This window comes from Calypte anna, chromosome 8 (genome assembly GCF_003957555.1).
Source record: "Calypte anna isolate BGI_N300 chromosome 8, bCalAnn1_v1.p, whole genome shotgun sequence".
Taxonomy (NCBI): Eukaryota; Metazoa; Chordata; class Aves; order Apodiformes; family Trochilidae; genus Calypte; species Calypte anna.
Genome location: NC_044254.1, coordinates 8,225,485 through 8,252,192, shown reverse-complemented (window position 1 = coordinate 8,252,192; position 26,708 = coordinate 8,225,485). Strand labels below are relative to the sequence as shown.

The following is a 26,708-nucleotide window of genomic DNA, read 5'->3' as shown; positions in this document are numbered from 1 at the left end:
GAACTAAATAAGTGTTACTGGTTAGAAAACAGGAAAGGGTGAACAGCTGTGTTGAAACTTAAAAACAATGGTGTCCACCCTGAGCTATGCTTGGTCTGATGGGGAGGGTCTCAGGGGTCTGCCTTGGTATCATCTCTCACTTGGTTTTAAGACTTGATGCATCACCTTTCAGGTCAGCTTGCACACTGCCACTCACATAAACCTCCTGCTCCCACCAAGCCACTGCTGTCTCAGTGTTGATGGCATTGCTACAAGTTCCCTTCACATTCTGTCCTCTTAGGGTCATTTTTTCATGTAAAACACATACACTTGTAATGGATCTCAAGCAAACATCATAGCCTATAATTTTTTTTAACTGGATGTGATGAAACATTTCCTGTTGTTCTAATGATCCTTTCTGTGCACAAAAAGTTCCACTTTGGACCCACTGGTGCATACACAGAAAGAGATACCACTGAAAGGTTTGCTTATTCTCTTTTGTTGATGATAGGAAGTAAAATTACAATTTGAGAAGAATGTCAGGGAGTGTCTCAGTAATGTTTATTTGAATATGACTATGAATCAAATCTGATTACATTAGTAAGGAAAAAAGTAATACGTTTTCATGCCATTAGAGAAGCAAAAAAACCCAAAACAAACTTGAAAGCAATTTAAAATATTTCTGAACAAACTGACAGGCAATTTAATTGACTATAAAATTTCACAATCCTATTAGTAAATATTGCACTATATATATAATTCATTTGATATATTTAAAATACTCTGATATTTCTGGTGTTTGTAATTGCAGCTGCTGTTGCACAATCCATCTAAAGGCCATATAATACCCATAAGGCATGTGTAGTCTTGAACTTCCATATTCCATTACAGTGTACACACTGAAAACTCTAACACTGTAGTAATAGAAGGGACAACAAACTGTTAATTTTTTTTTCCAGTTTATTGATGGTCGTCTATCAAAATTAAATGCAGGAAGAGGATTCTCTGATGCGTTTGAAGAAGAAATCACTGCAGGAGGCTTTTGTGGAGGTACAGAGTGATGCTTCTTTGGGAGCTGTTCAACAGAGCTGGTTTTAGGATGTCTGTGATGTCTGTAAATTTTAGAAGTTGATAATCTGATTACTCCTTCATTGGAGCCATTCATTCTTGGAAAGTTCATTCTTGAACAAATCACTTCTGGGACACATACTATGATGTATTGAGCTGTGTCAATATAGTATATAAAGACACATTGTTTTAATAATCTAAAATACTTAGATTTCAATATATGCTGAAATATCACTATATTGTTTACCTTTTAACTGTATATTTACATGATCTGTAAGCTTTATTTTATAATTAATTTTCAAATCTGGGCTGCTGAACTTTTTCTACATAGTCTTCCTTTGCAAGACTGCCCTTAAATGGGTGTATTTACAGAGGAGAGGATTTGGGAGCCATGGAGAAATCATTGAGTGGTACAAAGCCATCTTCACTTTCTATAAAATACCTTTTGGATGCTCAGAGTACATAAATCCTTTTGTTCATTTCTTCATGCCTTCTCCTGCCCTTTATGTCTTGTGCCATGATCTAACTCATAGCTATTTTTTTCCTTGATTAAAGGGAGTTAGTTATACAGAGATTTACTTCTTTTCTGTCTTTTTAGAGTAACTTATGCTGCTCTGTAAACAGATTTAGACGTTGAGCATCCATTATTTAGATAGGTGGTGTCTATTCAGAATTTGCTCGCTGGCTGCAGCTGGGGGGGTCAAGAGGCTGCAATAAAACTGGAGTGGAAGTTAGATAAAGCTTCTTTCTTGGCTGCACTGCCAGCCTGTGAACCATGGCTCACCTGGCTCTGCTCAGGAGGGAGTGCTTGGTTTCACTAGCAGTTCTCACTGAGATTGCACCACGTGCTTGCTTTTCAAGTCAGACAAGCTGTATATTGCCAGTTTGTGGACAAATTGCTTAGAGCACATACTCAGTATTTACATAACTGCTGTCTCATTATTGTTATGAAGTGCAGGGTTAACAATATGTATGCAATTTGTGATACTAATGGGGTAGAAGCATAATCTCTTTGCTGAGTTAACTCCTATCAACTTTAACAGGAAGCCCAAGGTTGGGTTTTTTTAAGGAAAAACACAGGTGAAACCCAGACTTCAGAAAAGTCACAGTAAGTTAGTGTGAGCTACAAGCTGTTAAAAAGACAGGTGAAAATATTCTTAGCTGTAGAAAATACAATTTTAAAATTTCTGAATGAAGTGGAAAATGTTTCCTTAAGTAATCTATTTAAATGTTCATTTTCCACATAGGTGAGAATAACCAAACCAGTGTAGAGAGTTAAACTGGAAATTGGAGGCCAAACTGTAGATTTCATTTTTTTAAATAAATATTCTTTTTTCATTGAAGTTGTCAAATTTATTTTCCTGTGGCTGTACATGAAATGTGTCAGCTATTTCATTTGCCATTTGTGCTTTATACTTAATTTTTTTCACAAGTTTCTATTTTCTGTTACATGTATTATTCTGTAGAAGTGTAAGTTCTCAAGAGTTTTATGTAGCTTTCAACACAAGTATATTGTGATGATTGGTTGGCCTAGCACTTGGATTCCTTGTAGAATATATCAATTTAAGTAAGTTATAACAACATGACTTTTACTATAGAAGTCTTTTTTTTTTTTTTTTTTCAGTGGGTCTGGTCGTGGTATAAGGAAAACTAGAAGTGAAAACCTTTGAACCTCTCTTTTAATAATAATTTAAGGAGTTAATATTTTCTTGATAAAGTTTCATGAGGTTCAGTGAAAGCTGAGGGTGTGCAGTGGTATGTGGTCTCTTCTGTAGATGAGCTTTTATCTCTCTTATTGCTTTCCCTGAAGTTTCTCTACTTGATTAGAAAGCACTTAAACTTCTTGGTGATTTTCTGTGGTCTGGTTTACAAGCTTTAGTAATCACCTAAGTTGCAGGCTGTGACAGGGAAACCTCAGGTGTCGAAAGAGTCACTGTTAAGGGTGTTGTAAGCCAGATGTTGTATGAATATGTTGATAACAATTTGAAGTTATGAAATGCCATGGAAGAGAATTTAGTTATGATTCATTGAATTAATTTCATTAACACCGTAGTGGTGATTAAATTTCACCTTAGTACATGCTATTTGCATGCTACCTTCTCTTTTAGTTACAGGGAGTCAACTTGGAGAAATTAAAAATGAGAAATTTTTCCTTTAGGTTGCTTTTGATGTTCTTACTGGAGATCTCATCCTAATTCTTTCTAAGCAGATATTGCTGGTAACAGGTGAAAGTGCCCAACATGATTATAAAGAGCTCTGCTTTTCCACCTTGTTGAAAAACTTGGCAAAACCTTCTACATTATGAAAAAAATGAGCTTACAACTGTGTTTGAGGAGTGTGAGGCTTGGATGTATTTTAGTGTTCCACTAACCAATGCAGTAATTTCACCCTGGCTTTAGTTAATCAATTATTTCAAAGCTTATAAAGTCTTGAGAACTCCTGTTAAAAGTCTGTAATGCCAGGGATGTATCAGTATGGCCATTTTAAATGGGTCTGCTCTCTTGCTTGCAACTTCAGCATTCTTGTCAACATCAGAGTCTTGTCTTGGGTTAGTAACAGCTCTCAAGTGATTGATATACTATAAAGCTTTCTCAGGGATCAGGAGCCCAATCTTTTGCATTCAGCTGAAGCACCTTTAGGAAATAGTATTAATTTCTTTATCAGGTGCTTGGTAGGATTTAACACTGTCCTTCACCACCAGCTTAGTGGAGCAGTTCTTGGCAGTCCTGCAGAAGCCAGTAGCTCTCCCTTGCCTATCAGAGAAGAAAGTAGATACAGTTAATAATTTTTTTTTTTTTCTTTCTGCACAGGAATATATAGCTTTTCCACAATCCTGAGACTTTTCTCTTGTTCTTCTTCCTTGGGATGGTACCATCTGCAATCCATGTCATTTCTGTACTTGAATGTTTGCCCAGTGGGATCATTATACTTGAATGCAGTTCATTATATCTTATTCTTTCCTTCAAGCTGGTGTTTTTCTTTTTAGACTTTTTAACAGTATGATACCTTATCATAGTTTTTATTCCTCCTTCTCTCTCCATTGGAATTAAAAACTCTCTGTGGTAAAAGAATATGCTTTTATGAAGAAAATAGAAAACATGAAATAAGAGAGACCTATGTTTTTTTCTTAGTGTACATGTAGCCTTAACTTTACATTCCTTGTCTGTCTGGTAAGAATGAAAGTAATGAAGTAATCCTCTAAGGGAAATTTTAATGCAGATTGCAAGGAAGGTTGAAATATTAAAAATGTAGAATGTATGTATGATTGTGTTACATTTTATATTTCTATTTCAGGAAATTCAAGATCTTACCAGCAATGGGTGAATACAGTGAAGGTATAAACCTGGTTAAATAATTATATTGTGCATCCTGTTCTTTACATCTTTGTCCTTTCCTTTATGTAATGGTAAAAATTAATTCATTTGCAAGGAAAATAGAAATATAGTCTATAATAAAAATGACATTACTATGGCATTTGCAATAATTTTGTTTGGTTTATTTTGCTCTTTTTTTTTTCCTTAAAGAGTTAAGAAAAAAAAATGGTCCCGTACACAAAAAAAAAAAAGTAAAAAGGCATGAGGTTTTTCCTTTTCTATAGACAGGGTTTTCATCTGTATCATGTTAACTTCCCTAACTGTGAATTAGGCGGGACAGTACAATTTGATACAAAATTTATCACTCCTTGTAGACAGCAATTTTGTTAGTATGGATTTGTGGAGTTTGGCTAGCAGAAGACCCTTGGCATAACCTTGTTATTTCTTCAGGATTAGTAAAAAAATATTATTTTTAGATTAAGAGAATTCTTTTGTGATTACATTAAATATTTCGTTCTCTTGGGTCAAGGTATTTTTAAGTTGCATAATAAATATCACAGGAACACATGAGAAATTGCCATAACTTCTGAATTGATTGTGAAGTGGTAACAATGAATGAAGAATGAAAATACATCATTGTGTTAGAATGCATTGATAAATGTGTCAGCCATGGTGATGAGGTACTGTAACCCTTGTGTAGCTGCCGACAGCAGGTTGGGGAGGAAACACAGCTGTGGTTATTCTTACCAATATAAAAGGAAGATTGTTATTTCTTTACAGCATACTGGGGTTTTGGGGGGGTTTTTTCTTGGGTTTTTTTTCGTGATGTTGTCTTAAGGTGTGACTTGAGTGGAAGTGTTACTAAACCACGTCTTTTTTGTGTATTTCAGAAAGGTGGTGCATTGATCAATACAGCAATGACCAAAGCCACTCCAGCTGTGAAAACAGCATATAAATTTGTAAGAAAATCTCTTTCAGATAAATAATGCATAAAAATACTTGCAGCTTTCTAGAACCTCTCATTCTTCCTGAACACTTAAAAACCTAAGCATTTTCTAAATGTATTGCAGAGAAACACTTCAGCTTGTGGAGTGTTTTTGGCTTCATTTGTTTTCCTAGACAGCACTAGGGTTCAGCATTGATTCAGTTTTCCACATAGTTTGTATATAACAACAGAAATTCTTAAAGCATCAGTGTGCTGTTTTGGTTTCAGTGGTAATGCACACTAGAAACTTATTTGAATATCTTTTAGTCATCTGTTACACAGCTGTAAGCACTTTCTAACCTGGCAACAACATGATTAAGACCTGGACCCTTAACTCATTTCCACTGAAGTCCCATAACAACACAAGCATTGCAAAGTTAGTGTTGGGTGCTAAACATTTTGTAAATGCTGAATTTATATGTACTATAAATACAGTGTTGTGGTCTATAGTTATATAGTATATGGTGTTAACTTGGTGCAGAGATCTCTGTGCAGAACAGATAGAAATTGTACTGAACAAATGGAGTTCTGGCTCACACAGATGCAATTTCACGTTGACATTAAGCACTATGCTATTGAGGAGATGTGGTAAAGCATCAGTAATGTGTGCAGCAAATCTTTTCTATCCTCTGCTTTTTTAAGATGATATTAAAATATTCACATTTAACTGGGTTTGATGCTTATGAGAGTAAAAGTATTTTCAAATCTCCTATTTTCAAAATACCCTTGAGAAGTTTTATAATTTTTTCCTATATTCATATAGGAAAAGTACCCTTTCTTCTATTCAGGTTAGGGGGTTTTGTCCCCATTCCTCCCCCACTATCTTTTCTTGTTTTTTCTACCCCCCCTCCTTCTCTTTCTCTCTCTCTCTGTCTTTCTCTCTTTCTCTCTCTCCCTCTCCCTCTCTCTCTCTCTCTCTCAGTGTTATTTTTAACATAAGTACATGGTATTCTGTATTGATAATTCATTTCTTTATTGAAGAACATTCTTGGCTCTGTTTTCTATGCAACAGTGATCCTTGGCTGCCTATTTTATTACATACGGAATTCTCCCCTAAATAGCAGCACTGTGCTGTTAAGCAACACTGGGCAAAATCTCCATCTGCATATGAAATCACTTCATTTCTCTTAAGATTGATGTTGCCCTGTAAGTTGCCAGACTGGAACACTGTAGCAGTCATCTTGAAAATGATGAATTTTCCAACATGAATTGCTGCTAAAATACCCTTTCAAATTTAAAAGACCATTTCAAATAAAGGGGTGATGCATGTGACCATTTTTAGCCTGTACTTAGTAATAATGGAGAATCTTTGAGTTTATATGTTTTCATAGCATTGGCATGCACATAATGAAAAAAATCCTGAAATTTAAAGACAAAGAATTAATATAAAAATACAATTGCAATTCATGCATGAAATTTATGATAAAAGTTCATTCTCTTTCTATCACCAGGTGTTTAAAAAAAGAAGTAAAATAAGTATGGCATCATAAAACATGTTCTTTGACTACAGCTAATGTCTTGCAGAGCTAAACTCCCTTTCTTTTTCTAGGCAAAAAACCAGGCAAGGCAAGGAATAAAAGAAGTGAAGAGTAAGTTAAAACACAAGGTAGGTAATAAGATTTTTACTTTTTTTTGCTTCCTGTATTGGTTTGAAGCTTGTACTTTACAAATCACACGAGATTTGTGTTTTTAATGACTTTTGAAATGTGCTTAGCCCTTTGTTCAACAATACATTTTTCATAACGAGCCCTCTGGCAACTATCTGTCATTCTATGCATCCACTGAATAATCTCTTTATTGTTTGCATATTTTATCATAGAACAACAGAGGTCTTCAAAGATACATTAACAGGATGTATGTTTTCATAAAGTTGATTGCTTTGATATCATAGTAGAAACCCTTGCTTCAAGCTGAGAATTTGAGGTGGGAGAGTCTTGCAGTGCAATGTATTTCAAAAGGTGTAGTCATTTCTTTTGGCTTCAGAAGATGCATGGACAATGGCAGTGTTTAAAACAAGGGAATATTTTCATTTTGCAAGAGCGGCATTGCAGAGATATCAGAGAAGATGTTTTAAATATTTTGCATCTGCTTTTCCAATTTAAAATTTTGTTTCCACTTTAAGATTTTTCTGTAGGAAAAAAGAACCATTTTTAGATATATTTTGTGCTATTTTAAGAAAACTTTCAAAAATATTTCCTAGACATTTGAACAATTCATCTTTTAAATGACAGTGTTGATAATTCAGCTTCCTGAAAAGCTAAATCTGATTTTCTTACTACAGATGGTATTTTCATGACAGTAATAGATTGTGGCAAGATAATTTTGAATGCATTCTGCATGCATAATATCGAGAGTAGGTTAGCAGATAATGATTATAAATAAAGAAATTTAAATCTGTTTTGTTGTAGGAGAGTGAAGAGCATGGAACTTGCAGTGCTGGTGCAGGGCAGACTGTTCCCCTTTACACATCACATTATGAGAAAAGAGCAAACTCTGAAAAACGAAGACTGGCACAGGTAAAACACCTGAAACTTCTGTCCTTTTTCATGTACATCTGAGGAAATATGATTTTAATTTTTTTTTAAGGTCTGTGTTTGAATTATGTGATTAAAAGTCTGTGTTTATAGAAATGCTGCTATACTCCTTGAATGACCAAATGAACTTATTTGTATTTCATCCTATGGAGAGGGGGGGAAAAAGGAGATTTATAAATATGTATCTAAGATTTAATTTCAAAATACTGTCTTTGATAGACTTTTCACAGCAAATACATTCTGACCTATTCACAAATCTGTGTTAAAGTATCATTTTTTGTTTCTTATAGGGGGGCAGGTTAATTTTGCATTTCTAATAAATTGATTTGATTATCATATGGCTTTCAACATTGCTTAGATAGTTATGAGTTACTATTTTATTAATAAGTCAGCTAGTTAATATGGTGCCATTCTCTTCTTTCTCCTAAAAACTCTAAAACTTCCTTGTCCTGATCTGAAGTAACAGGTGTAGTGTCTCAACTTTGACAAGTGTTCTGGGTTTTTTTTTCAGTTTTATTTTCAAATATATCAATAAATTAGGCTTCATGGTACTTTTTTCTGGGAATAAATATCTGCATGTGTATATAGTTTAATATATGGGTATATATTTTTACTTTGTATTGTTTTTCCATGTTTTAATATGTCTAATTAATGTTTATATATGAATTTTTAAAGCATGTATCTTCCACAGATAAGAAGCATATAAATTTGGTCCAGTTGATCTGACAGCATTTGGTTTATTACTTTAGAAATTGCAGTGATAAAAGTCTGAATTGTCTATAATCAATTGGTTTTGAATTAGTTTTTATCTAATAAATTTAGTTTTCAAAATTTATCATAGAACTGATATAGATTATTGCTAAATTATTTTGAAATTGTACAGTAATATTAAGTTATTATTTTTAGTAGGCTTATAAATAATACAAAGACTTTCTGCTTTAATTATTTAGGCAGGTTTTACACTGGATGTGTTTTCATGATCTCTTAAAGCCAGTGGTAAAGTGTTAAGCAATGTGCCTCCTGTGTGGTTTTATATACAGGTAATTTTGGTTCCTGCATTTTTTCAGGAGTTTAGGTACAGTAGATTTTTTTCACTGAGTTACAGAAGACAAGATATACCATTCTAAATGTATGAGTAAAGAACTCTAGTGTTAATAACATGAATGGTACTTAAAATATTTGTTTCCAAAAGGTAACTGTTATTTTAATAAACAGCAACTTTCCTCCCATGAAAATAATTTGATATGAGATGTTAAAAAGCTTTTAATGCATTGTAAGCAGTGTACAAATTCATCTAGCTGAATCTAGAATTGTGTGTATCACTGTAAACACAAGACACAAACATACCTTTAGAGTCAGTGAATTTTTATAGACTGCTTTTATTCATGAAATCTGCAGTAATTTACTGATATAGTAGTACTGCCTTCTGTTAGGTACAGGAGTCCAGGGTTACAAAAGACTGTAATTTACCTTGATGCAATTAAATATTTCAGGAAAAACAGTTTAACCTCTACGTTTTTGTGTTCACATAGATGTATATTGCTAAATCGTTTAATATCACTGTTGCTCTTTCTACCAGTTTGTCTTTTACTTTTGGAAACAAGACAGGAGTGCTCATCAGTCCATAGTGTCACTTGCATGTATACATAAACATGAATGTTTTGTGCACACATGCATACATGTATCCATATAGGATTTGATTACTACTGGAGCTCCTAACTATCAGCCCTGCAGTTTTGTCCTGTGACCAACAGAATGTCCTGTTGTCCTGTGTCTATTCCCACACTCTTGTCCCATTTGCCACCTGTGCCCTGTGGGCAGGGAGGAGAAAATGGTGATTGCTCCCCAAGAATTCTGCTCTTGCACAATTTCCTTCACCTCGCACTCTCTCTATTCCCACTTTTTCCTTTCCCCCAGAAGCAAAGAAATTAAAATACTTCTACAAAAATAGTACTCTGCTGTTGCTACCTGGCTTTAGTTTTGTTCCTGGTAAGTATTTGAATAAGATACCATAAATGTAAGTTCTTTTTTAATTAATGCTGATCTTAAACTTTACATTGAAATAAAAATAAATATAGATGTATAAGAGAGATCTATGTTTAATTTAGTACCGAATCTGCCACTTAGCAATCTGTGCAAATCACTTCTCTTGTCAGGTTTAATCTTTTTGTTCTGTAACTGTTTATCCTGCAAATGAACCTTTCCACCTGGATTTCTAAAATGGTGCCCCTGAGTGTCTCTAGCAGTATAAAGCCAGTACTAACATGCAGCTCATGCACTTTGTTGTGCATTTAAATTAAGAAACAAATAGTAAGTTGCAATGTCAGCACATGTGAATAGCCCCCTAAAACCTAAACAAACAAAAGAGATTGCTTTTAATGGTCATCTTGCTTCCAAATAAGAGGCAATTCTACACTTTATTATTATCTCTGCCAAAATGAAACAAAACATGTAAGAACTTGTAAATACAAAGGCTTCAGTGTTAGATTTTATGTTGTCTTAGATGCATGCATTGAGCTTTCCATTCTCCACTTCCTGGAAACAGTTAAGCATAAATATTAACTAATAGTTACCTGAGATGCTGTGAAACATTTCCTTTAAAACACTGCGTAGGAGATCAATGTTTCTTTCATTAGAAAAGATCGTTTTAATAATTTTTTCATGCCAGGATTTTGGGGACTGAGAGGATATTTCCTCTACAATAGGAAATGAATCTGCTTTTCCCCCAACAAATAGTAGTTTGTATGTGGGTCTGCTAATTAGTACGGTTATTTCCTGTTTTGTTGATGAGGCTCTAATAAATGTCAAGAGTACAGCCATGAAGATCTCCCAATTAGGCTTTGCGTTTGTAAAACCCAACCCCTTTGCTTTTGTGTGAAGATGACAGTTCCAACTGCAGCCTCAGACTAACAGGGCTCAAGGGAAAGGATACTTCTCTGGTTTTATTGAAAACAAGGCCAGTTTGGCCCAGGGAGAATACCAGCACTGGTCACAGTGCAGAGCTGTTTTTAACAACGAATATTTACTAAGCTTTATCACTGCTGTCATAGGGGTTTTATTACGGTTTTTTGCCAGCTCGGAAACAGGCGTTAAAAAAATTATCAGTAAATCAAACCAAATTATAGCACGTGAAATAGCTGTCAAAACCTAATCGGAGGATAAATAATTAAATGTGTTATTGCAAACTGTAGTGATCAGCTTGCCCTCCTGTAATTTGCATTTCGAAAGTCTTTCCTAAAAAAAAAAAAAAAAAAAGAAAAATAACGGGATTGCACTCATACGTGCTGGTGTGCGTGCAACTGCACACAGACACACAGACAGACACAGACACACACACAGATACACACAGATACACACAGACACACACAGACACACACAGACACAGACACACAGACAGACACACACAGACACACACACAGACAGACACACAGACACACACAGAGACACAGACACACACAGACACAGACACACACAGAGACACAGACACATACAGACACAGACACACACAGGCATACAGACACAGACACACACAGACACAGGCATAAAGACACACACAGACACACACAGAGACACAGACACATACAGACACAGACACACACAGGCATACAGACACACAGACACACACAGACACAGACACACAGACACAGACACACACACACAGGCACACACACACAGGCGCACACACACAATTAATCTTTGCCTAAGATGAATTGTTCTATCTCTGTAATACTCATTTGAGCTTCCTCTTGCTTAGGTGAGCTTTTCTAGGCTTTTTATATGTGCACGAGCTTAACTATATTGCAAGTCAACATTAACAGATGGATTGCCCTAAGCAAGGGAAAGCCACAACAAAATCTAGTGAAAGTGGAGGATTGAAGCTTTTTATTGTTAAGCCTTATTAAAACCTTGACATGTGCACTGTTATTAACTGTTTCATGCCTAGATCTGACATGTCTTCGATATGTTTTATTGCCTACATTAATTAGGGATGTAGAAGAGATAAGAAATTACCAGTTAAAGTCTTTAAAACAAAAATTATGAAAGCGTGAGATTGCTTCAGCTGTGTTTGTGTTATTTTGCCAACGATATTGCTGAGCTCCTTTAACTATTGATGAGAGGAGAATGGGAGTGTGTGCATTAGAATACTGAACATTCAGTTTTTACATGATCAATTTTAATTCTGTTCTGTTGTATGCTCCTCCATAATGCAGATTTCTGGGTAGACAAATCTAAATGCAGGGAAACCACTATAAAATTCTTCCAAATTAATATATAATTAAAAAGGTAATGTGTTTATTATAAGCCCGTAGTGAATGCCTGGAAGATCTCTTTGATTTCACGAATGTGATGCTTATAATTTGGATGTTATATCAGGTGATAGGGAAGCTTATTAAAAACAGAACATTTCAGGCTGTCAATAATTGTAATGCATTTAGTGACTAATAAAACATTCTTGGAGATTTGCAGCATGCCAGGTAAGAACTATCAGTTCACTTCATAATTAGTAAGCTAGCAAAGATGCCTTGTCTCCAAGGTAATGTAGGTAATACCTGTACCTTTAGGCATGCACTGCATTGTAGCCATAACAGAAACTTGGGCATTTGGATTCCAAGTGTGGATTTACCAGAAATCCTTGTGTGTCAGCAGTACTTTAAATCTTCACATACTGAAGAAACCAAGTGAACCACTTCCCTTGACTCTGCAGGGTTTAAATACAGTGTCTAAGAAGGCTTAAAAAACACTTTAGCATAAGGTAGTAAAAGCCAAGTCAGTCTAAACTTTTTTCTTAGTGTTCCCAGACAGAGGAAAATTACCATTTTTTATTCTTTTTAAAAAGCATATCGCATATGTAGCCTTTGCACTTTTATTGCAGTATATCTTAGTAACTACATAATGTGTAATCAGCTTGCAGTAGGTATACTTGGCTTCTGTTCAACAAAGATAGCAAGTGTCAGGCAGGAAGATGTGTTCAGAATAACCTTACCTTCAGGAGTGCCTCATTTATCAATAGCCCTGCAATGGCCAGTAAAATAAATCACATAATCATTAGCTACAAAGAGCTTCCAGTAACTGATTACCCTCATAACCTGAAAAAGGTGGTGAGACTGGGCTATTCAGAACATTTTTTTTTTTTCCTGGTAACATAAAAGAGGAGAGGAAATGCTTGAGATAATGCAGTGCTGAATATACATATTTGGTATGAAGAGACTGAACCCCTTTAAGAAAAAAAAAATTATCCTGCAAACATCCCTCACAATAATAACAGAATCATAAAAGCTCTGATTAAGAACCTTTACTTGTATTTGGATTCAGATGATGTGCTTGAGATCACACCTCTGCATAGCATCCACAGCTAATACTGGTTACAGAGCCATTGACTAAAATATTACAAATTGAGAGATGTTGTAAACACTAACAGCTAGTTTTTAATATAAATCACATTTTATTTCTGTAAAATACAGTTTTTATGTAAGCTTTGGTTGGTTAATAAATTCAGTTGCTTTACCTTACTGTGGTATAATTTGAAAATACTGTAGATATTGTTAGCTTCCATTAATTTGGAGAGAAATCTTTTGTCTTGGTGTGTCAAGTAAGATCTCTTCATTCTGCAAAACAGTCTGATTTCCTTTTAATTAAAAATAAAAAACCCAGGCAGTAGGAATTCAAATTCTAGATTACAAGAGTGCCCTCTCGTGGCTCTGATGCCTTTCTGAAGGGGTACAGGCACATGAATGTATCCATTGCTTTTTATAACATAAAACCTCTTAGAAATAAGCAGTAAGTCCTCTGGTTTTTAACAGAAGATACTTGGATTTTCTGCAGCTTTAAAATTTAGATACATTCATGTATCACGGATAACTTTATTAACAGAAATCTACACTACCCAATAGAGGAATGATTACAAAACTGCTCAAACCTCCACCCTCACAAGGAGATTGTAGATGCAGCCTCTAAACAGTGTCTGATTTTAATTTAGTGATTACATCTGAAGAAAAAAAGCAGTATAATTTTTTAAAGCTTTTTATTATTATTATTCAATATTTTTATTAGTGTGAGCTCTTTGCTCTTCTCTGCCTGTTCTGTTCTCAGCATGGTTTAAGCAAAGGACTGTTCAAAGTCTCTGCAGCTGAGTTCTGCTGTTCAGTCTGCATCTATAAACCAGGGTAAACCTTGTGGCTGCCTGTTCTTCTTTAAGTTCAAGTAAAAATCACTTGAACAATCTCTCCACTGATTACTATGTTTACGTGTTGAAAAAGAAATAATGTAAAGCTAGCATAATGGTCAGGAAATCACTCTGGAATTTTTGCTACCCTGGGGGCATTTAGTGGAATGCTTTTTTGGAGCAAAGTCATGAGCTCGTCTACCTCTGAGTTATCTACTGAGAGGGACATTTAGACAATCTAAAAGTGTACAGATGCTTTTTCTGTCTGTTATTGTCACCTATTTTATTTTCTCAGCAAATAAAAGGCAGCCTTTTTGTGGGTCTCTCTTCTACAAACAAATGTACCATACTTATGTGCCTATTAATGTTTCCTTTTTCTGAAGAATCTGAAAGAAAAATACTATTTCACAAAACTGTGTGAACCTTTCTGTCCTTATTAGTTAACTGAGAGAAATGGATTACTTTCTTTCATCAGAAGAATTTATTTGACATCTTAATGTAACAGTAATATCTCCTGGTTTCATCTGTGGTGTATATTCTGTCATCCATGGGTAGCATTTTTACTCCACCTGGCCAAAGCAAAGAGTCAGAATCATCAGCCAGCAATTGGGACCTGTGTTCCAATTTCTATCTTGCTTTTGCCTTCAGGCCTGAGAGATAGGAGAGCACAACCTCATGTCTAAAACTCCAGCATTAGTACTGTATGTTCCCTAACCTTTTTTTTTCTCTCTCTAGTCCTGTACTTAAGAGTGAGAAATATCATTAATAATAATAACATAAAAATAAAATAATTTAAAAATAATATAAAGAATAATAAAGTTCAGCTAAAGAATGCAATTTGGCTTAGGGGCAAAGGAGAGAGCACAAGAAAGAGGAAAAGCCTTTCCTGCAGAGATCTCAGCATCTCTGAACATGAAATCCCAGATTCAACCCAGTTAATTTTAGAAACTACTGAAAAGCTGAAGTTAGCAGCAGTGCCACCTGAGGCTCTTTCTACAGTAAGTGGAGAGAGAGGGACATGGCCAAAGGGCAGCTCAGCCCACCTGGAATTTAGATTGCAACCTGATGATGCTTTTCTCCTGCAGTTTATTGTCTTCATTTAGGCCCTAAATTATCTGAAATTAGTGAATAGCATCCAAATCCATCTATGTTCCCCATAGAGAAAAAGCCACCTTTGTTGGGCGGAAGACTCCTACTGGTGTCAGTCAGGAGGAGTGGCTCCTCCTTGCTATTTCTTCTGGCTGGGAGCCTTGGAAAGAAATGTGCTTGGAGTGAATATTTCTGTTTCTAGGGCACAACCTTTTTTTTCTTGCAAATGTGAGTAGTCTTTCTGTTTTCAAGCTCCACACAGAGGTTCCCTCTAATAGGTTCTCCCACTGTCCATAGGTCTGATGGACAGAGTTCAGTGCTGCTCAGGTTTTATATGTCTAAAATTCTGTGGCATTTGGTGTTTTCTATTAAATCTTGTAGTCTGAAGGTGTATGATGCTTGTGTTTAGGATCACATCCACTCTGTACATTAAAACTCCAGTGTTTTTGCAAAGTTTTCCTTCATAAAAGTCACATAATCAGCAAACAGCATTTCAGCAGATGTGAGAATTTGATGCACATCTTAGCCAAATGATCAGTTTAACCAATAATCTGTTTTACTTGCTTAGAAATTGCATCAAATAGGTAGCATGTTCCAGGCAGACAAACTGGGTTTCTAGTTGTTGTGATTCACAAGTCACACTGAGTTACTTCCAGGTCTCTTGACTTTCATGTTACGTGAAAAACTCTCCTTTTTCTGCCTTTTGGGCATATGGATACTGATCAGTTTGAGACACCTGGTCTAGTCGATGATGTCCCTGCTCACTGCATGGGGCTTGGACTAGATTACCTTTAAAGATCCCTTCCAACCCAATATACCCTATAATTTTTGCTCCTGTCCCAGCTGTGACTCCCTTGACTTTCTGTCCTGTCATTTCTCTTCTCTATAATCAATGAGTAAACCTAGGGCTTCATAACCATCAAAAAAAATATGTGATATTTTTCTTAGTTTTTGTAACTGTAAATTCTGCCTGGTGAATTTGATTCCTAAAATCATCTGAAAAAAAAAAAATTCCACTAAGGAATAATTATGTACCAAAGAGCTGTTCACTTGAGTTGTTGCTAAGGGCAGTGAGAATCTCCCTGGCCTGTTTGCAAGGCTAACAACACTTCTGCTTCTTGCCAGTCAAGTGAAGCCAGGCTGCCTTTGGATGGTGTCCTCTTTGCAGCAGGAGTGACCACAGTGTCAGCTGGAGGTGGCTGGGCTTGCTAAGAACAACCTTTGGCTACCAAGAGTGGGGGTCTGGGTCTGACTGGGAGGGCCAGGAGGTGGTGCAGGCTTCCTGCTAGTCTTAAAAGTGGAAGTTTGTTGTTCTAGAGAAAACCATAGCTATTCCTGAAAAATATATGCAGCAGCATGATTAATCCTTAAAAAATCAAAGCAATATTACAAAAGTCTCAAATATTATCTGTGTTCAGGAGTACAGCATGCATAAAAGATAGGAAGTTTAAAATTAATTTTTTACTGTCGTAGTTCAGAACATAAACAATTGTAATGTGCTATCCATTACTGAGTATCTTGATGAATTTATTATCTTTACTTATAGTAAATCCTACCTCAGGACAGATATTATTGTTTCCTTTAAGTTTACAGAAGTCAGTGAAGATCTGTGTTGCATTACAGCTTACTTGTCATTTCAAAGTACTGTGTGCCCATACTCTATGCACACATTTCTGGATGTCTACATGGATTTTTTAGGATTTGCTGCTCTTGCAGATTCTTTATTGTCACAGAAAAGGATTTCTTTCTGTCACTTAGAACCAACCTTTTTTTGTCTCTCTCTTTCCCTATTATTTTAATTAACTTATTCCCAAAATTGATGGCACTGTTGTCTCATGGCATACAACTATTGTTGTTTCCAGCTAGTTCATGTTCTTTCAAATGAATGAACTGTGCATCTGTTAAAGCAGAGAAGGTTTCTATCTCTCTCTACATTTTTATCTCTCTTCTTTCCCTCTTCCCCCATCAGTCTCAACTCTTGTGGAGTGCAATGTGAAGTATTTTCCTGTTGTTTCATTACCCATTGCTTTAGGTCACAGAGGAAAGGAAACTGGAAAGGAAGGCAAAAGGTTCTGCTTAACAAGAAAGTTTGACTGAGGCTTCTTCCCTACTGGAGATGAAGCCATAAATATATCTGTGTTTGGGTTGTAGAGGAGGATAGGTGAAATAAGTATCAGATCATAAATAATAATGAGCATGTATTTACTTTGCTTTCTTGTACTGAATGAATAATCTTTAAATTTTTTAAGAAAAAAGAATGAGTGCTTCATAGATTCAAACTCTAGTAGATATTTTTCTTTATTGAAACTTTACACATGTTGATGTATTGAGTAGCTGGTAGATGTGAAATTATATATGTGTGCTGCAGTTTATTTGTTTCTCACTTTGGGGACAATTAATAGCAGCAACCTGATTAAACTTCCTGCCTCAGTATTGATCAGTGAGCACTCATTCCAAAAGACTATGCTTTTGAAAGGTCTAGCATTAAATAAAAAGCTGACATTTCAAAGATTGACTTTCATACCCAATCAAGAACGTAACAATCTTACATTAAAATCCTCCAGCATTCATGTATTTTGTCTACATTTTTATGCCAAAGTAGTGCATTTTGTGAAGCTACCAGCAAGCAGAAGAGAGCAGTTTGAGGGCATATTCTCAGCTTGTTTGGTTTGCCCATATTTATATTATCAGCATCTTCTTTTTCTGGTTTCACTGATCAGAATGTACCACACCTGTAGAGGTAGCAGACCACTTGCAGAGTGAGATTCAGAAGTGGGGCAGAAACCAAAGATGATGTTTACAACGTGTATGAAAATGATTTGGATCCTCACCTCAACTTCAGTTGTTCCCTTGCTGTACAAAGGCTTCACCAGTGGCTTGTGGAGAGCATGAGCTTGTTGTGTATAAGTATGTTGACCTCTGTTAGCTTAGCAAGATGAGAGATGGGTTCTTATGAATGCAGTGTACCTGAAGATGAGAAAAAATGTAAATAGCAAAAGTTGGGTCCCTGTTCATGTTTTGATATAAAGTAGATACATTAAATAATTGATTTATTATGTAAGCAGAACTAGTTGAAAAATGCAAAGCAATTGAGTGCTTCAAAGAAGTTTGTTGCTTTATTTTATAGGAAAAAAAACAAACATGACAGCAGTCTATTAAGACTTTATAAAGTCCTGGTGCAGCAAGAAAGGAGTGTTACCATATCATTTCTTGCAGTAATAAATTTAAATGGTCTGGTTGTTATTAGAATGGTGATCAGGAAGGAAACAGAAGTCTGTCCTTTTTTCATAAAAAGGTATAAAAAAGGTTACACACTTCAAAATGACGAAAAGACAGAAATTAAAAGCTTAAATAACTGCAAACAGCAGGGTATGTTAGTAATGGAAGGACTTCTTAAATGACTTTGACAGCTTTTGCAGGTGCACATACTATGTCACTTTGCCTAGTGGAGCACTGAAAAAGATTTATGGTTCTCCTTTTGGAATTTATTAAGAGTTTCTTTCTTTCTTTTTCTTTCTTTGCAAAGTAGTCTGGACATACCCCTCCCTTGCAATCATTTTTATTACAGCTCCTAGAGGAAAGTCACCTATTCAAAAACATGTGTTGCTTGTTGTCTCCATGGCTAGTTCACAGGGCTGTAAACTCTGGAGAATGTTGTTATTTACGGCCAGATATTTTCTTTTCCTTCCCCTTTTCCTTTTTTTCTTTTGCATATAAATCCCATTTTATTTTATTTAGTTCTTGACAGTCTTCCTGTATAATTTAATCCCCCTAAACATTTACATTTGTAGCAAAAAGACTTTTTAAAATAGACAGTCTGACCATCAGAAACCAAAAGTTTTTATTTTATATTATTTTATTTCCGTTTTATGAATATATGCTCTGTTTATATTCCTTCATATGATACTATTCTTCACTAGCACACTTGCATGTTGCTGTTTATAGATACTCTGAGGGGCTACTACAGTGCCTGTGGTGCTTGCTGATCCTAATTAATTTTATTCAGTTGCAGTTTCTTAAAGACACAACTTTAGGGTTTTTTCTAGCTCATTTTTTCATTTCATTTTGTTTTGTTTTTAAACTTGCCATCCACACTCTGTTAATCATTAGTGTTTCAACAAACGAGTGAGTGTTATCTTGTGGGTTTAGAATCACAGAATCATAGAATTGGCTGGGTTGGAAGGGACCTCTGAGATCATCAAGTCCAACCCCTAACCCACTACCACTGTGGTTACCAGACCATGCCACTGAGTGCCACATTCAGTCTCTTCTTAAAACCTCCAGGGATGGTGAATTCACCCCCTCCCTTGGAAGCCCATTCCAATGTCTGATCACACTCTCTATAAAGAATTTCTTCCTAATATCCAACCTAAACCTCCCCTGGCAGAGCCTTGTCTTGCTGGTATCTGCCTGGGAGAAGAGCCCGACACCCCCCTGGCTCCAACCTCCTTTCAGGGAGTTGGAGTGATGAGGTCTCCCCTGAGCCTCCTCTTCTCCAGACTGAACACCCCCAGCTCCCTCAGCCCTTCCTCATAGGACTTGTGCTGGATCCCTTCACAGCCTCCTTTCTCTTCTCTGGACCTCAATCTCCTTCCTGAGCTGAGGGGCCCAGAACTGGACACAGGACTCAAGCTGTGGCCTCACCAGGGGTGAGTACAAGGGCAGAATCCCTTCCCTGGACCTGCTGGCCACCCTGTTTCTGATCCAGGCCAGGATGCCATTGGCCTTCTTGGCCACCTGGGCACACTGCTGGCTCATGTTCAGCTTCCTGGCAATCCAGACTCCCAGATCCCTTTCTGCCTGGCTGCTCTCAGCCACTCTGTGCCCAGCCTGGAGCTCCCCATGGGGTTGTTGTGGCCAAAGTGCAGGACCCGGCACTTGGCCGTGTTAAACCTCATCCCGTTGGAATCAACCCAACTCTCCAGACTGTCCAGGTCCCTCTGCAGAGCCCTCCTGCCTTCCAGCTGATCCATACTCCCCCCCAACCTAGTATCATCCAGGAATTTGCCAATTGTGGACGCAATCCCCTCATCTAAATCATCTATAAAGATATTGAACAGAACTGGGCCCAACACTAATCCTTGGGGGACACCACTAGTGACCGCCACCAACTTGATGCAGCACCGTTCAGCACCACTCTCTGGATCCAGCCCTCCAGCAGTTGCTAACCCAGGATATAGATGGACAGATGAACGTGTGTCTGTTTTGGTTTTGTCTCTTAAATTTATCAACATTTTAAAATAACATTCTTTCTTGCAAAGCCTTGTCTTTACATTAGTAGAAGTAAATGTGATGGCAGCATCTAATTCTGATGAAAATTCCAAGAAAGGGTGGAAGAATTTTGCCCTCTGAGGGTCAATGAGCATCATGTCAGAACTTTTTTGGGGAAGTAGTGAATTACCAATGTTATAAAGTATTTTAATTGTCCCAGTGAAGATAGATACTTAAAGCAACAACTTCTAAAATTGAAAGCAATGACAGCAGTTGAGGCAGTAGTCAGTAAGACAACCAACTAAGAGAGTGGTTAATCTCTCTTTAGCTGCAGGCATGAGTATGATTGATTACCACACTGATACAAATAGCACAAAGAAATCACAAAACTGGGAAAGTGTTAGAAATATCAATTTCTCTGTCTTTTGTCCTGTAACTCTTTTGCCCCTTGTGAATATTAGAGTTCTTTTATTCTCTATTTATGCTCTAATAATTCTCTCATTTGCTATCAACTGTTACTTGGTTTAACACATTAAGAACCACATGTTTCCTCTTTGGAGATGAAGAATTATGGAAAGTGTTACTAAAGCTTGCTGCTTTAATTAAATCCTCTCCTTCTGAACAAGAGCAAATGAATCATTATATAAAGAGTGAACTCTGAGAGATTCCGGAAAGCAATTGGGCTGACAGGGAGTGTCCTGGTACATGTAGAACTCTGACAACATCTGTAATAGGTGATGTACTGAAATCCTCACAGTACAAGATGTCTAAGTTCCTTCTGGTCTGAAATTAAAGCCAAACTTCTTTCCCATCAGGGGCTTATTGTAGCTTTAGGTATCTGGTGAACTGCCTGAAAATTTGTGGGCAATAAAACTTCTTTTTCCTTGTGTAGGATTTTTTTTTAAAGTTAACTAACACTGTTTTCCCTTTGCACAAACTCCATCCATATGTCTGTAAATTATGGCCAGTTTTCTAAGGTTCAGAATATCTTCAGTGGATTGGTTGCCTGCACAGTTAATCTTTGTAGGTTCTTTGGTATAGAACAAGCATAAGAGATGCACAGACCTTAAGGAAGTAATTTGTGAAGCACAACTGACTAAAATCCTTAAGCATTCTGGTCAAGATAGAGACTTGTTTTTCAGGTATTGTAGGAATCTTTAGCCTGGTTCTGTTTACTAATTAATAATGTGATATAACAGATGAATCAGTATTCTCAGTATGGTAGCCTGTGAATTTACAGCATGCCAGCATACGTGAGCTTTCCCTAGGATGCTCTGAGTATATGCTAATTTTAAGCTAATTGCAGTTTACAATAAATTGCCCTGCACAGAGGCATTCTTAGTGCTCAGTTTTTCAACTGGCATACTACTTACTCTGCAATTCTGTGTAACACCTTAACTATGTAAAGAGACCCTTGACTTCTTTTGTATTTGCTATTTCAAAAATTCATTTTTTCCTTCATGCTCAGCAGAGCACATCAACCAAAAATCGGCAGATATTTCTATGAGAAAATAGTAAACCATTATTTTGTTTCTACAGTTTAAAGAAAGGATATGTAGTAGACTTGTTATGCATTTCCTCCAATAGACATTCTTCTGTATTCAAGGTTTTGAATAAATAATTCAGCACTCCAGCCTTGGCATAAATAATAAGGTCTTCCACAGGCCATGAAGAAAAATTATTTTCCTGCTCTTTACTTGGTGACACTTGAGGACTTCACATCCTCTTGTAACAGTGTTTAGAAGATTTGTTTGATATGTGGTTTTCCTCGTCAAATGCTCAGGAAGTCTTCATAAGGAAAGTGGCAGCTAGTCTCCAAATAACTAATGCTGAAATAGAAAACAAATCCAAAAATGATAGTGTTAATTTTCTATCCTCCAGACCCGTTTCAACCAGCATCTCAGTAATCAGGAGTTTGCTTTGGATGAAGATGATGATGATGAAATGGAGAGAACAAGCAAGTAAGAAGCCTGTGTGGGTGTGTGTGTGTGTATGGGAGAAAGGGTAACCAGTGTTATTCAGCAGAGTTGAGTTCAAGGGATGCATCTTTCTCCTGTCCAAGCTGCTAGCTTGATTCTAACTTGATTCTTGATCCAGATGATGTCAAGTTCCTTAGGACTGAATCTGCTTTTAAAAAGAGAGGCAGACTATTATATCTTCTCATTATTGTTAGTGTCTATAAGAACTTGATATAGTCCCTCTTCATAGACTGAAGATAAAAAGAAGCAGCAGAACTATGTTTATCAATGTAGTTGTAATGACCTCATTGTGTTGTGGTTGTGACAACTGAAAGTTTTCTGAGGAATCTGAAAGAGAAACATTGGCGTATGAGTCTATGTGTGAATTAAAGGAAAATCCTAAGTTGAGGCTTAAGCTGCATTGAAGCATTCTCTGACTGAATTCAGGAGACAAGTTTTCATGATGAGTGCATATTTATATCAGCTGTGAAGGACCTTAAATGTCATATTAAGGGTGACTTGAAATAACACATTTAAGAGACAGGATTTCCAGCTAACGGTAACTGCTTCTCCACAGATATCAGATGTCCATGTTTAGGAAAATTCTTAAGTAGAAACAAATTCTGTTTATGTTACCTTTCAAAAGTCTCAGGAGACAGTCCCCTGCTTACTTACAGAAGTGGCTATAATAAACCAGTTTTGTGTCTCTAGCTAATGGAAAAGTTCTTATTTTTAGGTTATCATCAGAAGATAGTGAAGAAGCTTCTGCTTACTTTTATGATAGTGATGACTCTGGTGAAACTAGAATAACTCCTCATCATCAAGGAGAAATGGACCTGCTTGGGGAGATTCTGGACACGCTAAGCACACACAGTTCAGATCAAGGGAAGCTTTCTGGAGCTAAGAGCCTGGATTTTTTTAGGTCAATGGATGACATTGATTACAAGACTGAGGTTAGTGTACTGCTTGCATCTGAAAACCAGCTCCAATCCCATTATAAGCACTTGTGAAATCAGCAACACACAGCTCAGACACTGCAGCATAGTCCTTAGAATTGCTATTGTGTCTTCCTAGGCCTGTGTAAGTTTACCAGTGATAACCACTGCATGATGGTTTTTTTCCAGCCAAGAGATTGATTACACTTTTGTTCTGTTTACCCAAGCCATCTTGGAGCTGCATTTTCCCCTCATAATGTTAACCACATATAGTGCTGTGAATAATATGATAATTTACATAGTCATATAGTTTAGTACAGTATTTAGCTGCTCAATCTGTTATTTCCAGATCTTTTAAAAGTCTGTTTAGTGTGATTTAGAAGGTATTTATTTCCATTTTAATCTTGAATCCTTAAACTAGACATATTGATATGGTGATGTTTCCATCTTGATTAAGTTGTGAGATCCATGTGGTAATTACACCTAAGCCACTGCTAGAATAATACTCCAGAACTTTCTAAGAAAGCTCCTTGGTCCCTTTTTTTAGTTAGAGTTGCTCAGGACCTGTAGTGTAAACAAAATGTTTGCTGACAACTTTTAAACCTTCACCAGGTCACTGCTTTGATGCTAGCTGAGAGTTAATGTTTTTAATTCCAGCTCTTACCAGCTCTTCAACATTTACTGTTGCTGAAAGGGACCCTATAATAGAATATTTGTTACTGGAACAGCAAATTCTGGTGCAAATGTTAAAAAAGCCTGTAAAATATCCTGAGTGTCACACAAGGGTCACATTAATAAAATGTCCACTTTTGTTTGGCAAAAAAAATTAATATTGAAAGTTGGTATAATTAATTACTGAGGCACAGAGGAAATGCCATCTGGTTTTAGTTTTAGTCCAACTCCTCTTATTATGGCTATGAACAAGCAAAGTGGATCTTTGTTCACTGTCAAAACTGATTGTGAAAAGACTGACTGGACAGGGGAGGCAGAAATCCTTCCTCTGTCCAAAAGGGAATCCTTAGCATAAGGGACCCAGTGTTCTGGTGAGGAAGTGTTAAAAAAAAAAAAATCAAAACACTTGATCTTACATTGCTTCTTGGATTGTTTTGTAACATTGAATCCCAAAGAGGATTCATAATTTAAGAACACACAAAATCCCTGATAGTACTTTTGTTTTAAAAGTGCCAGTGTTAGGACATTAGTGGTAATTTTAATTATATACTGGTAACATTTTTATAAACACATGTTCTTTCTTTCAGAACAAGTCAAATGCACCAAGTGAGAGCAACCTTACCCTGCTCTGTAGCAGTGCCAGTGATCATGCAGAGTGGAACCTTGGCCAGGATGACAGTGTCCTCCGTGGGAAGCAGCTGCCCCCATCACCAAGGAAGCCAGTTCCTTCTGGTGGCCATAGAGAATCTCTCTCCAGGTTGGAAGAAGAAAGTAGTGATAAAACCTTTATTCCTGACAAGATGAACACCACCAGTATGACAGCCCCCTCTCCAGTACAATCCAGTGCCCAGTTTGCTTCCCTGGAAAGTCTCAAAGCAGGTTATTCTTCCTATAAATATGCAAAGCAGAATGAAACACTAAGCAATACCTCAGAACAGCTCCCAGCAAATCTTGCTCAAAATCCATCCATTTTGGTCCCTTGGGAGAAAGATGGGAAAGAAGGAACTGGAGCTCCAGAAGAGGGTGGGCTGCTTCAAGAAGTGGTGTCATTATGTAAACTGAGCTCTGCTTTTCACTATGGTTTAAATATTTCAGAGGATAGCTTATCCAGTAGTAGCAGGGGAAATAAAACGTGAGAAAGCTATGAGAAGAGAAACTTGACTCCCATCAGAAGTTAATGGGAGACTACTCAGGACTCCATATAACTCCATATAACGTGATAACCAAAAGATGAAAAATTAATAAGATAGATTATAAAAATAATTCTCTTCATTTGAGTATGCATTTGCTGCCATTGGTACATCTCTTCTTGGTTTACCCAGTACATTTGTTGGCTGTAGTTAAATCCACAAAATGGAACTCTATATATGAATGCACTCTTAAATCAGGTACTAATTAGTCTCTGTGTATGGTGCTTCTTAGCATTTGCTTCCTCTAAGCAACAGAAAATGTTTCACCTAACAGGTAACCAGCTTTTGAAGGTACTCTATTCATCCCATAAAGCATGAAATGAACACAGCAATCTGATTTGTCTGAAATGTACAAATGTTACTATTTGTAATCAATAATAATTGCCTTAATCTTTTGAGAAGGGGTTTCACTATCTTAGAAGATGAATGCCAATCTGCAAAACAGCAATAATGATTTTCAATGGCAAGAATTTGCTTCAGCAAAGCAGGGGTAAAAGGAAACTTTTTTTAGATTAAGGAATTTCTTGTGAATATAACTTGGAACTTACTCCAAACTAAAACTGTTGCCCTGTCTTCCAGACTTCAGAAAGGCAGCAAGTGCATGCTTTTCTCTCTTCTGTAAAGTACATGAAGTAATGACAATAATGTGACATTTATTGACTTCTGTTTACGACTAAGACACTTTAAAGACATAATATCTGGTTTCCCTACATAGAATCTTACACCTAAAAAGATTCAGAAAGGAAAGTGTAAGCAGAATTTAAAGATTTCTGCCATTTTTTAATTTTCTTAGTTTAATAGTGTTTGAAAAGTAATTTGTGCCTCTTCTGAACTGTTTTCTTTCCATTTTTAGAAGCTACCTTTTCAAAGGTAGATTAAATTACTGTTATGTAAAAGTTGAACTTAGTTAAATTATTGAAGAGTCATGACTGAAAATTACTTGTAACACTAGAAAACTAAAATTACAGATTCAGCTTGAGTCTGGAGATATCCAACTCTTATTTTAGCTAAGCTGAACAACCAAAACTCTCTTTGAATTCAGTGAAGGAGAATAAATGGGCTTGGTGTATGTTGTATTTAGAACAAGCATTTGGCTTCCTTCTGGCAGCATTCCTGAGGAATATTTGGATTTCTTTAAAGTATGAAAATTCTTGCTGCTAAATCCAGCAGCTCCTTCTTTTTTTTTTTTTCTCTTTTCAGCTCCTTTTTTTTTTTTTTTTTTTTTTTTCTTTTCAGCTCCTTCTTTTCTTTTTTTTGTTTTGTTTTGTTTTTTGTTTTGGGTTTTTTTGTTTGGTTGTTTTTTGGTGTTTTGTGGGTTTTTTTGTTTTGGTTTGGTTTTGTTGTTGTTGTTGTTGTTTTGTTTTGTTTGTTTGTTTTCCTCCCCTTTTCTTTTTTCCACTTCTCCACCTTGCCATGCATACATTGTCCTTCATGACAGCTCAGGACAGAAAAGGCACTAAGCATCAGCAGACTGGAGCCATCAGCTTTGAAGGATATTTGTGATGCAGCTGGCAGAAATTAGTATAAAGTGAACTATGCCTGAGAACTATGTCCTGCTCTTCTAAACTCATGTCAGAAACCTTTTTTCTTTCTCTTTGGCCTGAATGATA

General features: G+C 36.4%; 1 protein-coding gene across 1 annotated transcript in view; it reads left to right on the top strand.

Annotated features, from left to right (window-relative positions):
- Window positions 1-25,820, top strand: part of DENND1B (DENN domain containing 1B) — a 149,083-nt gene extending 123,263 nt beyond the window's left edge. Inside the window, exons 16-23 of the mRNA XM_030455220.1 lie at window positions 939-1,029; window positions 4,342-4,382; window positions 5,252-5,320; window positions 6,896-6,952; window positions 7,755-7,862; window positions 22,225-22,304; window positions 23,038-23,254; window positions 24,496-25,820. Of these exons, the coding sequence (XP_030311080.1) occupies window positions 939-1,029; window positions 4,342-4,382; window positions 5,252-5,320; window positions 6,896-6,952; window positions 7,755-7,862; window positions 22,225-22,304; window positions 23,038-23,254; window positions 24,496-25,044 (1,212 nt within the window). The 3' untranslated portion in view covers window positions 25,045-25,820. The remainder of the gene's footprint in view (window positions 1-938; window positions 1,030-4,341; window positions 4,383-5,251; window positions 5,321-6,895; window positions 6,953-7,754; window positions 7,863-22,224; window positions 22,305-23,037; window positions 23,255-24,495) is intronic.
- Window positions 25,821-26,708: the final 888 nt, after the last annotated feature.